General features: G+C 45.3%; 1 protein-coding gene across 2 annotated transcripts; it reads right to left on the reverse strand.

The window, feature by feature from the left end:
• Positions 1-2,954: 2,954 nt before the first annotated feature.
• LOC125544403 (V-type proton ATPase subunit B 2) lies at positions 2,955-12,754 on the reverse strand. 2 transcript variants are annotated; one of them, XM_048708083.2, is made up of 15 exons: positions 12,610-12,754; positions 11,589-11,668; positions 11,435-11,490; positions 11,257-11,355; positions 7,371-7,430; positions 7,057-7,168; positions 6,769-6,977; positions 5,799-5,927; positions 5,578-5,715; positions 4,698-4,848; positions 4,398-4,480; positions 3,897-3,944; positions 3,732-3,785; positions 3,565-3,648; positions 2,955-3,475 (listed from the first exon to the last, which is right to left on the reverse strand). In XM_048708083.2, the coding sequence occupies exons 2-15, from the start codon at positions 11,644-11,646 to the stop codon at positions 3,290-3,292; spliced, it is 1,467 nt and encodes a 488-aa protein (XP_048564040.1). In that variant the 5' UTR covers positions 11,647-11,668; positions 12,610-12,754; the 3' UTR covers positions 2,955-3,289. The 2 variants fall into 2 exon arrangements, with proteins under 2 accessions (XP_048564040.1, XP_087403500.1); XM_087547374.1 differs by having other exon boundaries at positions 2,955-3,482.
• Positions 12,755-15,039: the final 2,285 nt, after the last annotated feature.

Raw genomic sequence — 15,039 nt, forward strand, 5'->3', positions numbered from 1 at the left:
CACACATGTACTAAGTTTCCGGTTAATACAATTCTAGCATGAATAATAAAACATTGATCATGATATAAGGAAATATAAATAACAACTTTATTATTGCCTCTAGGGCATAATTCCTTCAGTAGTGGGAGGCTGAAACGGCGGTTACCATCCCGTGAATAAAGGCTATTCACGGGCCGCTGCAAGCACGACAGACGAGAAGATTATAGCAGTCGACCGCTGCCACGCGTGCCCGTGCACTGTTTGGGCCTATAGCCCAACACTGCCCCGCACCCGTGTGTGGCCCAGGCCCAGGGGCTCCTGTCGGTGTGCTAAAGTCTGGGCCTTTAGCACCCCATACTTGTGCATAGGCAGTCGTAGCCACACCTGCGGCAAGGCCTGAAGAGGACGATCAAGGATAAAAACAAGATCACTAGAGAAGTAGTCAAGCCAGTGATTAGAGAATAGAAGACCAGAAGCGGAGGCCCCGTCAGATCCTTTCCAGGGTGGCTCGCGAAGCCCCCGGCGAGATCCTTGCCAAGATGAATTGCTAAGCCCCCGGCAAGGTCCTTGCCGGGGAAGAGTACAAGGCCCGACGAGATTCGCACCTGGCCAGGTTCCGCCACCACCTAAACGCACTGACTGGCCTGCCAGCCTGGCAAGCACCTGCGTGGTGGCATGCAGATCTTCGTGAAGAGCCTACCACTGTTCCAGCGCAGCGGCTAGCCAGCCAGCCTGTCATTGCATGCCTCTTCAGCCTGGATGCGTGTCAAGACGGGGAAAGGCGGCGATGGACAGGACGGGATCTGTTTCCGTCCCCGATAAAGCTAGGGGGCATGTAAGCAGCGCATTTAATGCGTTTTTCCTAAGACGCCGGTGATAAACATAGACATTGTAGCTACTTTACACCTCCTGTGTGCCACTGTGGCAACCCCTTGAACATGTAAAAGGAGGCCCAAGGCGTACTCGAGGAGCATTCAAACTTTTGAACCTCTCAACCCAGCTTGCATGCATAGCAGCTAGCCGAAGCTTAAGAACACAGAATATACACTCAAGCAGGACTAGGGTTTTACGCTGCTGAGCGGCCCAAACCTGGATAAAAACCCATCGTGTTGATTGTTAGACCTACTCTTTGCACACCCCTCTTCCCTGCCAAACCGTAGAAGGGATCCACGTGATCCCGTAGGTGTCGTTTCCCCGACATCCTATTACTCATATTTATTACAGGATTTTCGGCGATACCCTTTCAGTGGGAGGATACGTTCTCATCGACTACGAAGCACCTATACCGTGTTATAAAAAAAAGGCCATGGACCTATGTTAGCTCTCGATTTTAGTACATGATCACTGATTAAAGTTGTATTTTGAGGACCGAAGGACCGACTGATATCTAAAACAACAACTTTTAGATGACTGGAAGGGAGTATCTTTTTTTTTAGAATCCTCAAAGGGAGAGTCTTGGTTGACAATGAGAATGCCAATAGAGTAAAAGTAAAATTATTAGAATTGATGTGTTTGTTTTTTAGTGGAGATAGTAGGGACTAGGGAGGATGTCAATATGACTAGGGGTGGGGGCTGAATGTTCTAATCGTGTGAGTACCAGAGTACTTAATCAAGCTTGGAGCGCCGTCACAGCGTTGCGCTGTAGGAAAGAGGAGTGTCCATGTTCGAGGTTGCCAAGCCATGGAGGTGCTTCGGTGGCCCGGACTCGTGAGTTTGATCCCTAGCAACCACATTTGGTGTCGGCGGCGATGAGTGTGACTATGACGGAGGGGAGGTCGTCGAGCTCCACAAGGAGCCGATTCGCATCAAATGTTGTTAGGTGGTTGATGGAGAAATTTTGTGTAAGTCTTGGGGTACTTTTTGCGCTTGTGAGGTTGCAGCTTGAGCTTGTATTGTATAACTTTGTACTAAATTTAGTACAAAGTTGAAACACTTATTTTGAGATGAAGAGATGGCACAAGCATTAGAACTAAGGCTAACACTTTCAAAATTCAAGCTGTCCCTCAAAGTTTTCACTCTCTTTCTTTCATTTCCATCACTTCATAATATCTCTGGTGCCTCGGAGGCCCAAACTAGTACATAGAGCGTCTCCAACAACAGTCCAAAAATGGATGCCTTCAAATTGATTTTAGGTGTGGGGAGAGAAGGTTTTATGCTTCCAAGAGTTTTTTCTGCTTTTCCAACAGACCCAAAACTAGTTCCCTACAATTTCAGTTTGGATGCCCTCGCAAGGATCAAACGGCATGCGAGAGGTGGATCTGACGGTCGCAGGGACATCGAGGCCAATTCTTGTCAGCGTAGCTCGCCGGGGCCGAGATAGTCGTCGGGCCACCTAGGAATGGCATAAAGAGGGACCAGGGGCCGTGGGTGGTGCCAACTCTGGTGGCTTCGTGTCGCATGAGCGTCGAGGGCTCCAAACGGAACTGCGGCTCAGCGGTGGTCGCGCTAGGCAATTGGAGGTCTCCTGGCCGCTAATCGACCTCAGCGGCTGATGGTGGTGCGGTGCCGACCATTTCGGCCGGTAGATGGGTGGGGAAATGACCAGAATCTGCATCGACATTCCAAGCTTCGGTGGCGGTTGATGGGATCGCGGTGGGTCTCAGCCGGTGGAGTTGGGGATGGCCGACGGAGTGGCGGCAGTGAGAATGGGCCGACGGTGATCGCGGTGAGGAGGCGAGTTGGATGCATTAAGTTTCACTTTGGGTGGTTGGGGTTCCCACGGTAGCTGAATTGGTTTCTGGGCAGCTGCTGCTGGTGATGCATATTTTCATCAGTTGTAGCATTTATTTGGGTAGGGCCTAAATTTGTTTGGCCACCATATATGTATAAAGCCGCTGTTGATGTGTTTCTTTTTTGCCCGAAGTGACCTAAAAGCAGTTTTTTGGGCACGACTTTGTTTTTAAGGCTAATGTTCGAGATCCTCTTAGTATGAAATCATCAACAAGCTGTATTAGAGTGCCTAATAGCTGACCGTAGATGCAAATCGTTTCACTCTTTATTCAAAAGTCCATAATGCCCAGCTCAACTTGTTCTCGATTATTGTTATTTTGCAAGGAACTTAACCTCCATTATTCCCCTTCCTTGCAACAATTGTCCTCAGCAAGATGATACATGACGCAATTTGAGCATCAATGTTGCCCAAATTGCTAGATAAATCATGTTTTTTGTCAAAAGAATTGATGTTTTGCTAATGCTAGCACAAGTTTGAACTACAAATTGGGAGGATAGCACAATATATATTAACTGAGCCCCTGGCACCGGTTTATTGCACAACAACAACCAATTTCCATGATGGCGCCCAAATTCTGACTTAGTGGGAGGCATCACGACTGTAGAACTGATCAAGGGTCTTCGCCGGTATACGGTGGAGCAGCTCACGGGGGAAGATGCGGAGTAAGGTCCAGGCAAGGTCAAGCGACTGGAAGATGTTTCGTGTGTCATATGCTCCCTGAGCCACAAACTTCCGCTCAAACTTGTCGAGGAACTCGAGGTAGAGCTGCCATCATTTTCCAATAGTTCAGTTGATAAGGAGCTTCAAAACAATTCAGAAAATAAAGTGAAAAGTCAGTGCAAGTTCGAGGTTACCAAGTCCTCTGATGACAGTGCTTCCTCTCCAACCACTGCCTTCATCGCCTGCACGTCTTTGCCTATGGCGTAATTGGCATATAGCTGAAAGGAAAACATGTGATTAACCGATCCATATTCTCGAATAAGATCGTGTAGGCTGCAGATTATGGGAATCTCTAGCGAACCTGGTTTGAGACATCAGAATGATCCCGGCGAGTCATGCCTTCGCCAATAGCGCTCTGCAAAAGATCCAGAACAGGTAAGCAGTTATAGACCTCACTGATAATGCTTGTATCACTATACTTGGGTGTCGATTGTCACAATTTTCTTTAGTAGCAAAAAAATCATACCTTCATGAGCCGCGAAAGCGAGGGAAGGACATTGATTGGTGGATATATCTGCCAGATAGATATTAGCAACACGGTCAGGCATAAATTTTGAGATACTACTCAAATAGGAGCAACAAAAATATTGATCTGAGTTAATTATGATCCTCCCGGGCTGAATCATTTAGACCAGTAGAGGGTTTCCTGTTTGCTAAGTTACTGTTACAGACAAACTATCATTTTTCTATTTCTGAAGGTAAGGCAACAAGCTGCATCCTCAATTTAAAGAGACTGGTAAATTATTTATTTCATAGAACGAAGAGTTCTACAGAGGCGCTACGTATGTATCCTGTCTCAGCAAAGAAAAAAAAAGTCATTGCCTCCGCAAATTGACTATGTTAAGTCTAGTCACCTTTCTTGTTCGGATCAGAAGTCCTAATAGCAGCCTTAGAACATATGCTAAGTTTACTGCGCATTTAGGGATCATCTATAAAGTTTAGTACCCAACTGGGCAGTTTACAATACCTGCCGATTATGTAGCTGCCTGTCAATGTAGATCTGCCCCTCGGTGATGTAACCAGTAAGATCAGGAGTTGGATGGGTAATATCTACAACAGTTAGAAACTTAGATAACAATATCTTTTGCCAGAAATACTGAACAAATTTTACGAATGTAGTTTGTTTTGGAGTGATAATTACAGAACACATCCTACTATTCTTCCTCAGTTAAATCAACTCTACATTTACATAGTTACATTGAAGTACAGAAAATATGTCGCGTCATAAAACATTTGGTGGAAAAGCAAGAATATATCATTAACTGACCATCATTAGGCATGGTTAAAATAGGTATCTGCGTAATTGATCCTTTTCTTCCTTCTATACGACCAGCACGCTCATAGATAGTTGCCAAGTCAGTATACATATAACCAGGATAACCACGCCTTCCAGGCACTTCCTCTCGAGCAGCAGAGACCTGAAAGGAAAAAAGCAGAAGGTAAATGTACGTCCATATAGAGTAAGGGAACTGAGAATGAATCAGGAAAATACACTGAAGGATCAGTTAAATCCAGACCATACAAGAACTACACACAAAAATCCACTGTCCTCAGCCAACATTGCAACCAGAACTTTAATTATTTATGACATCATCTTTGCATTAAAATTCATTTTGCTAAGATATCATTCATAATTATCAATAGCTTACACTTTTTTTTATCTGAGCAATAACTTAAATATTGTATGTGAATCTCGTTGAAGTGTATATGTGGATTGCCTAGCCCTTTCCATCAGTTCGGAGTTTTTGCGTTGCCTAGTGCATGAAGCTTAACAAATTTTTAAATAAGTCATTGTAACACAAAAGTATAAACTGGTATACCTGCAATAGTAAATATTTAGCTCCTATTGATAATAAATAAAGAGTAGATGGCAGTTTACCCAAAGGAAGTTATAACTTAGATTCACATACAATATTCAAGTTATCGCTCAGATAAAAAAAAAAGTGCAAGTTATTGTTAATTATGAATGATATCTTAGCAAAAGGAATCTTATATGCGAAGATTGGCTCTACAAATATGTGTTTTCTATTATAAATATCTATGTCGAGATTTCTTGGAACAGGTAAAAAGACTCGAGATTAAAAACATTAAGGGTTATGTTGCTAACAGAAACCTAGGAAAATATTACTGGAGATAAGAGCCCTTACTTCACGAAGTGCATCTGCATATGAACTCATGTCAGTCAGGATGACAAGAACATGCTTCCCGCACTCATATGCCAAGTACTCCGCTGTTGTGAGAGCAATTCTTGGAGTAATAATACGCTCGATGGTTGGATCATTTGCCTATGAACAAAAGCAAGGGGTAAAATCCTTAGAGCAACAGGTGAAGGAAGGAAAAAGAGAGGGAAAAAGGTATGCAGATGTACCAGATTAAGAAATAAGGTAACTCTCTCCATCGAACCATTCTCCTCAAAATCACGCTTGAAAAATTGTGCTGTTTCCATGTTTACTCCCATAGCTGCAAAGACAATAGCAAAATTGTCTTCCTCGGCATTCTACAACAATTGTAGCAGATGTGTGGATGTCAAACTAATGATCTAGCATGGAGAAAACACAAGATAGGATGTTCGGAATAAATAAATGTAACTGAGAATTATATGAATTAGTAGCCACTGTTAATTAAACTATTATTATTACCACTTGCAAACTAAACTTTGCCATGTAAACCAGACCAAGGACAGACCCAGTGCTAGAAGCTCCCATGCCAGGTGGGGTATGTGGAAGGATTATACAAGGCAAGCCTTGCCCCTGCACAATGCAGAGACCTCTTGGCACAACTGGGGAGTACTTCACCACCGTGCCATGTAAACCATACCAAGATTGTACACGATATAAGTAGCTACTTCTTCGAAGGTAGAACAAAGACCACAGAAAATAACAATGTATTGCAAGTCCATGCTATAAATTATGATTCACAGGCCATCCCAAGAGGACACGGATTAACATATAGAGTTGCCTACCGCAAGCATCGCTACAGCACCCAGAATAATAAATGGACAATAATGATCCAACATGTGATGCCATACTATGTAGTTTAGAAGAAAATTTATTTCATAATGTGCAGGTGGATATTTTTTCCATCAAACTCATCCAAAACTAATCATCTCGAGTGTGTGTAGAACTTTTTAGTACGGCGAGGAAGGTTTGGATGGTCCATAGAAAAGTCACACATCAGTGTACAAGCCTGGTTGATGGAGCAAACAACCATCAAAATTAGTTAGTTATTTCAGCTTCAGCTTCATTATAATTATTTCTGGCTACTTCCGAGAGTTATGCAAATAATTTTAATAGATAAATACTGTGGGCATCCAATAATTGCTTTGGCTTTATATATACCTCCAAGATATTGTCAGTCTTCTCTTTACGCTTTACCAGCCCAGCCTGACGACAAATCTGAGCAGCAATTTCATTGTGTGGCAGACCTGCAGCGGAGAACAGAGGTATCTTCTGACCACGAGCTATAGAATTCATCACATCAATTGTAGATATGCCAGTCTGAATCATTTCTTCAGGGTATGTCCGTTCGCTGGGATTGATAGAACTTCCTGTACGAGATTGACAAAACAATGTCAAAACCTATGTAGCCTGAAATCTTCTGCATATTTGAACCCAGCTAACTCTTACCGGAAATATCCAGGTACGCCTCTGGTAAAATTGGTGGGCCATTATCTATAGGTTTCCCAGAACCATTGAAAATGCGGCCAAGCATATCCAGTGATACTGGAGTTTTTAGAACCTTTAAAATTCAAAAAGAACAAGATATTAATGAGCCAAAATGCAGAACAATTTTCTTTAAAAAAATTAAGCAATAGCACAAAGACCACTCAATAGTAGTCAATTAAACAGAAAATTATCCATTGACACCAATTTATGAGAAGTGCAAAAGAGCATCTTTATTGCTATATGTGAGCACAAGTTTCATGGGAAATCGATATTACCTCACCAGTGAATTGCACAGTTGTATATTTGTTGTCAATACCAGAAGTTCCCTCAAAAACCTGTGAGTGATTTTCTCAAGTTTCATGAACAATGAAAGAAAGGTAGGTTGAAAAGGAAAAACTGTACATTAATATATAACCCGAGTTTGAACTCATCTCAATGTGTGAGGTGAACTGAAGACGATGAAAAGATAAATACAACAACAACAACAACAACAACAACAAAGCCTTTAGTCCCAAACAAGTTGGGGTAGGCTAGAGGTGAAACCCATAAGATCTCGCAACCAACTCATGGCTCTGGCACATGGATAGCAAGCTTCCAGCACCCCTGTCCATAGCTAGCTCTTTGGTGATACTCCAATCCTTCAAGTCTCTCTTAACGGACTCCTCCCATGTCAAATTCGGTCTACCCCGCCCTCTCTTGACATTCTCCGCACGCTTTAGCCGTCCGCTATGCACTGGAGCTCCTGGAGGCCTGCACTGAATATGCCCAAACCATCTCAGACGTTGTTGGACAAGCTTCTCTTCAATTGGTGCTACCCCAACTCTATCTCGTATATCATCATTCCGGACTCGATCCTTCCTCGTGTGGCCACACATCCATCTCAACATACGCATCTCCGCCACACCTAACTGTTGAACATGTCGCCTTTTAGTCGGCCAACACTCAGCTCCATACAACATTGCGGGTCGAACCGCCATCCTGTAGAACTTGCCTTTTAGCTTTTGTGGCACTCTCTTGTCACAGAGAATGCCAGAAGCTTGGCGCCACTTCATCCATCCGGCTTTGATCCGATGGTTCACATCTTCATCAATACCCCTATCCTCCTGCAGCATTGACCCCAAATACCGAAAGGTGTCCTTCTGAGGTACCACCTGGCCATCAAGGCTAACCTCCTCCTCCTCCTCACACCTAGTAGTACTGAAACCACACATCATGTACTCGGTTTTAGTCCTACTAAGCCTAAACCCTTTCGATTCCAAGGTTTGTCTCCATAACTCTAACTTCCTATTTACCCCCGCCCGGCTATCGTCAACTAGCACCACATCATCCACAAAGAGCATACACCATGGGATATCTCCTTGTATATCCATTGTGACCTCATCCATCACCAATGCAAAAAGATAAGGGCTCAAAGCCGACCCCTGATGCAGTCCTATCTTAATCGGGAAGTCATCAGTGTCGACATCACTTGTTCGAACACTTGTCACAACATTATCGTACATGTCTTTGATGAGGGTAATGTACTTTGCTGGGACTTTGTGCTTCTTCAAGGCCCACCACATGACATTCCACGGTATCTTATCATAGGCCTTCTCCAAGTCAATGAACACCATATGCAAGTCCTTTTGCTCCCTATATCTCTCCATAAGTTGTCGTACCAAGAAAATGGCTTCCATGGTCGACCTCCCAGGCATGAAACCAAACTGGTTTTTGGTCACGCTTGTCATTCTTCTTAAGCGGTGCTCAAGGACTCTCTCCCATAGCTTCATTGTATGGCTCATCAGCTTAATTCCACGGTAATTAGTACAACCCTAAACATCCTCCTTGTTCTTGAAGATTGGTACTAGTATACTCCGTCTCCATTCTTCTGGCATCTTGTTTGCCCGAAAAATGAGGTTGAAAAGCTTGGTTAGCCATACTATCGCTATGTCCCCGAGACCTTTCCACACCTCAATGGGGATACAATCCGGGCCCATCGCCTTGCCTCACTTCATCCTTTTTAAAGCCTCCTTGACCTCAGACTCCTGGATTCGACGCACAAAACGCATGCTGGTCTCATCAAAGGAGTCGTCCAGTTCAATGGTAGAACTCTCATTCTCCCCATTTAACAGCTTGTATAAGTACTCCCGCCATCTATGCTTAATCTCCTCGTCCTTCACCAAGAGTTGGCCTGCTCCGTCCTTGATGCATTTGACTTGGCCAATATCCCTCGTCTTCCTCTCTTGGATCTTGGCCATCTTATAGATGTCCCTTTCGCCTTCCTTCGTGCCTAACCGTTGGTAGAGGTCCTCATACGCCCGACCCCTTGCTTCACCAATAGCTCGTTTTGCGGCCTTCTTCGCCATCTTGTACTTCTCTATGTTGTCTGCACTCCTATCCAGGTATAGGCGTCTGAAGCAATCTTTTTTCTCTTTAATCGCCTTCTGGACATCATCATTCCACCACCAGGTATCCTTATCTTCACTTCTCCTTCCTCTAGACACTCCAAACTCCTCTAAGGCCACCTTACGAATGCAAGTCGCCATCTTCATCCACACATTGTCTGCATCCCCTCCTTCCTCCCAAGGGCCCTCCTTAATGACCCTCTCCTTGAACGCCTGAGCTACCTCCCCCTTGAGCTTCCACCACTTTGTTCTAGCGACTTTGGCACGCTTATCCCGCTGGACACGAATCCGAAAGCGGAAGTCAGCAACCACCAGCTTATGCTGGGGTACAACACTCTCTCCAGGTATCACCTTACAGTATAGGCACGCACGCCTATCTTCTCTTCTCGAGAGGATGAAATCAATCTGGCTAGAGTGTTGGCCACTACTAAAAGTCACCAGATGTGATTCTCTCTTTCTAAAGAGGGTGTTGGCTACAATCATATTGTAGGCTAGAGAAAAGCTTAAAACATCTTCTCATTCTTGATTCCTGATGCCATAGCCAAAGCCCCCATGCGCCCCTTCAAAACCTATGTTAGATGTACCCACGTGGCCATTGAGGTGTCCTCCTATGAAGAGCTTCTCACCAATCGGTACACTCCTAACCATGTCTTCCAGGCCTTCCCAGAACTCCCTCTTGGTGTTCTCATTGTGGCCTACTTGCGGGGCATACGCGCTGATAACATTGAGAACCAAGTCCTCAACTACCAGCTTGACCAGGATAATCCGGTCCCCACGTCTCTTGACGTCTACCACTCCATACTTGAGGCTCTTGTTGATCAAGATGCCTACGCCATTTCTGTTTGCAGCCATCCCCGTGTACCATAGCTTGAAGCCAGTATCCTCCACCTCCTTCGCCTTCTGTCCTCTCCATTTGGTTTCTTGGACGCAAAGGATATCAACACCTCTCCTCACCGCTGCATCAACTAGCTCCCGAAGCTTTCCTGTCAGAGACCCTACGTTCCAGCTACCTAAGCGAATCCTCCTAGGCTCGGCTAGCTTCCTTACCCTTCGCACTCGTCGAGTCAAATGCGAAGACCCTTGCTCATTTTCCACTACATCCGAGCGCCGATGTAGCGCGCCACTAAGGATGCGACGACCCGATCCTCGCTCACTTGCCACCGTATCTGGATCAAGATACGGCGCCCCACCTGGGGGGTGACGACCCGGCCCTTGCCCATTTTCCACCACACCCGGGTTCCGATGTGGCGCGTCGCTGAGAGGGTTACGCCCCAACGAAAATCTTTTGGGTTTCATCTCCATAAGAGTGGCTGAGTTTTTACATTGGCTCGCCAAGCCTATCACAACCCTCCTCCTTTACCCGGGCTTGGGACCGGCTATGTTGAGACAACATAAAGACAAATACAGCTAACTGTTAAATGATGCTTAAATTGAGATAATGTGATAGGAATGTTGCATACTTGTTTCCAGTACGACCAAGAAGATTATGGCTATAGACAGCATATGAGCTTAGTCTTTGGAGGTTTGATAGAATATGAGGTAAGCCGTATATGGTACTCCCTCCGTCCCAAAATAAGTGTCTCAACTTTGTACTAACTCGCTTGAGACACTTATTTTGGGACGGAGGGAGTATCTGTTTTTCCGATCAAAGTATTATTATAAATAAATTTGAATAAACGATCCCATCAATAGGTGATGAATTGACAACTTCTGAAAAACAGTAATATGATCTTCATTTTTAATGCCGCTATGATATTTCTCACACTAATATATATACCTGAACCACAGCTTTCTCTCCATCAACTTCAAGCACCTGACCACGCCTAGTTGTGCCATCTCCCAATCGTATGTTGACGATTTCTTGGTATTTAGGACCCTAAAATGACAGCTTCAGGATCAAAAAAAAAAAATTTATCAAACATTAAATCACGAAAACTGGTGTGAAGTGAGGATACCTTCACTTTGTCAAGAATCACAAGAGGACCAGCAACTCCAGAAACTGTCCTGTACTCTGCAATACAAAGAGAACTGTTAGAAGGTGTGCATTATCTTTACCAGATTATCAGTGATGTGAAGATACTCATATGGAGATAAATAGAAAATGCATACCAATCCCGATTTCAAGGGTTCCTTCCTCCATGTCGACATTGCCGTTTGCAACAACCATGTTTTTGAAATTTAGAGGAAGCCTGATATACCAACATTAACAGAGTAGACTAAATTAACAAAATGCATTGCAAACCAAAGAAATCCCTAGAAGACTATCATATGCTAATTCAATTAGTTTTTGGAAATGGAGGCGTACCCCGGGCCTAATTGATCAATAAGTAAAATTGCTTATTGATGGTTGTATCTTTTCATTTCACACAGTGATCTAGGAAAATTGATCAATAAAGCTGTCGAGCATATAAAACACTGGAGTCATGATCTAATACACCTGTCAGTTAAATCGTGTACTCTGGGAAGTATAAGCTAGATAATACTGTTTGAATCAAAAATATCAACAATATCCTGACAAAGTTAAGCTTTCGATTACATGGGGAACATAGAAGCCAATTGTGAAGTGCCGCTTACTGGAAAATGGTACTTCAGAAACAAAAGTTAACTCGACATTACTAGCTCGAATTTCACATATATGAGAAACAGTTTTTACGCACCGAGCTCGCTAAAAGGCATAGTTTCAGAACACCAAACCAAACTCAAAAAGCTAGCAAAATCTCGGCCTTACATCGGTTGTTCCTAGAGACAACACACCGTAAAAAATCCTTCCCTCCCTCACCTTGTCGTTGACTAGTCTACAGACTTCTAGTACATCGGTTGATCCGATGACCGCACTCCAGAGTCCAGAGACATCACAAACTGCACGCGCAGGCGCGAGCACAGCACAAGAGGCCGAGGAAGATAAAGAACCGGGCGAAAAATGTACGAAGGCCTGAAAACCTGCCCCCAGCGTAGCCGATTTGAAACGCAGAACCGCAACCCGGTGCCACCGGCCTGCTCGTTCCTACGACTACGAGCAACTCAAGTGAGCAAATCTCTAGCGCGCGCGCGAGCTTAAGCGTGCTGAACCGATCGAGCGCGGAGGAGGAGGACGAGGGTGGAGGGCGAGATCCGAGCAGCGCGCGCGTACCTCGGATTCGATCGGAAGCGCAGACCGCGGCGGAGCTTGGCTGTCGCATGTGGGGGGCTTCAAAGGATCGTGTCGTTCCCCCGGGCTCTGGCGATGCGATTTGATTTGATTAGCGGTTTTGTCTAGCGACGTTCTCTGATCCGGGATCTGAAGATCTGGGCCGTCCGCGTGGTGCGATAGGTTGTCGTGGACGGTGCAGATCGACGCGATCTAGCTGCTTGAGTGGGTCCCGCCGAGGGGAAGCTCCTGGAGTACAAGTCGAGCGGGTCACGTTGCCAACGTGTGTAGCGGAGCTGTCGGGAAGACCGGACGGATTCCTTCCTTCTTGATTCAGCCATCCTTCCCCAAGACTCTGCCAGGATTGAAAAAATCTAGCAGAGGATCAAAAATAATTGTTTGTGCAGGCCTCGTCTTTGGCGGCGCCAATGCCGTGGAGTTGGCAGAAATGAATCAGAAGCTCAAAAGCTCTGATGTGGAGCTCGACCATGTCAACAAGTGGTTTGACAAAGCGCAAGGTTATTCTAGTCCAGACGTAGTAATTTGTATTTTCCTTGTCTAGTAAGGTATTCGGGATTATCTCTAAGTAGGAGGTGCTTAATTATGATTGCACTTGTCACCACGGAGGTCGAGGGCCTCAAGGCCGAACTGAAGAAGGCCAAGGAAGAGGCGGCTGAACAGAAGGCGGTGGCCGAGCTAGCGGCCGCCGAGCTTAAGATGGTGAAAACTGTCAGTGAGAAGCATGAGGCCAGAGTGGCTAAAGTGCAGCAGGAGCTCAAGGATGCCGTCACTAAATGTGAGGACCTTGAGCAGAAGAATAAGGGTCAAGCCACCGAGCTATCCAAGGTGAAGCACGAGATCCAGGAGGCGAGGACGGAGACGCGGGGCGCCCAAGAAGAGCTTCGTCAAGTAAAGCAAATCACAGATGGTAAGTTGTATTTACTGCAGAGTGTCTGGTGGCCACAGGTTCGCATTGCTCACACGAGTTTGGCGTTCCTCGGGCGCATTTGCGGAGCTTCCAAGGAGTGCGGCGGATGCGGAGGCATTATGCAGCTCGGGAGGGTGATACCGAACACAGGCTCTTCTAGGCGCAGTTCCAGGTGCCCGAACACCCTCCCCTCCTGAGCAACCAGATGAAGTAGCTGATTGAACTACATCGGATGGAGGAACCAGCCATGAAGGACCTATGTGTGCGGTTGTGGCCTGCAGAGCCAATACCGAGCAGTTACTTCGGCCTGGTGTAGAAGTTGCGGAATGTTGTCTTCTGGATTGATGTCGTGAAGTGCTCCATGTGCATTGAGGGAGCTCGGATGGCCTTCGCGAAGACCATGGCGCACTGGCCCAAGAAAAGGAGCACAGGCACCCCAAGAAATATTTCCCCATGATGATGGATGGTGCTCGGGAAGTAGAGGCCCAGTGTTCGAAAGATGTAATCCTTGAGTGTATGTCCGACCATCTATTAAATGATAGTCGAACATTTTGCTTTATAATGCAGCTATTTTGTATGGTTCATCAAACTTGTGCCTGTTTTGTTTATTTTGACTCCTTTGCGGCGGTTTTATTCTGAAAGTTACCAGTCGTCGGCTTCAGTCCCCATGTAGATGCTACTAGTTGATTGCCCGTGTGTTGCCACAGAATAACAAAAAATATAACGATAAAATAATTTCTTGAATTGACAAATGTTTGTTGAACATGATGTCATGTAATATCCATTCATACTTACAACATGATTCTATCTCATGCTCCTTCCTCCTCCAGGGCAGTTGTGCCTCCATAAAAAGAGGGAGATTCCCACTCCCTTGTCTCTCCAGGGGGCGACATCGAGACGCCCCCGGCCCTGGTGGCCAAGAACACTTGTCTGCTACCGCTCTATCGCCGCCATTAGTGGTCGTCGTCGACGGCGATGATGGTCGGCTGCGAGAATCAGGCGATCGCGGCTCTACTCTCCTCTTTTCCATCAACCTCCCCATCCCTAACCTTCGTCTGGATCTGACACGACACTTTGCTCCATCTGCTCTGGCTTAGCCCCTCCACCTCTATGCTCCTTGGCCATTGCCTAGATCTTTCATCCACCAACCCTACTGCTCCTAGCAAAGGTGGCTATGTGCCTTTCCTAGATCTACAACTTCCATGTCACAGCAGCCAGATCCACCGTGTCTCGCGAAGGACCCACGACTCCTTGGTTGTGTCGGTGCCCTGCAACAATGTGATTCCTATTGCTTTCTCCTATCGTGAGCTCGTCCGAGTCTTATCGCTGCCAGTATTTTGTGAGGAAAAAATTAGGGACAAAAAAGTATTGAAAGAGATCAAAAAAAGGGACAAACAAAATGAGTAAGATTGACAAAGGAAATAAGGAAAAATGATAAAAGATTGATGAAAGGCATAAAGTGAAGAATCAGAATGAAGGAAATAAACCCTAATTCCTTGCATCTA

This window comes from Triticum urartu, chromosome 3A, assembly GCF_056163025.1.
Source record: "Triticum urartu cultivar PI428250 chromosome 3A, HENAU_Tu73, whole genome shotgun sequence".
Lineage (NCBI taxonomy): Eukaryota > Viridiplantae > Streptophyta > Magnoliopsida > Poales > Poaceae > Triticum > Triticum urartu.

Bases quoted from the DNA above. Each gene is read 5' to 3' on its own strand.
- LOC125544403 (XM_048708083.2), bottom strand. From the start codon at position 11,646: ATGGTTGTTGCAAACGGCAATGTCGACATGGAGGAAGGAACCCTTGAA. The intron at 11,491-11,588 runs GTATGCATTTTC...TTTGTATTGCAG, and splicing joins AACCCTTGAAATCGGGATTG to AGTACAGGACAGTTTCTGGA. The intron at 6,978-7,056 runs GTAAGAGTTAGC...AATCTCGTACAG, and splicing joins GGCGTACCTGGATATTTCCG to GAAGTTCTATCAATCCCAGC.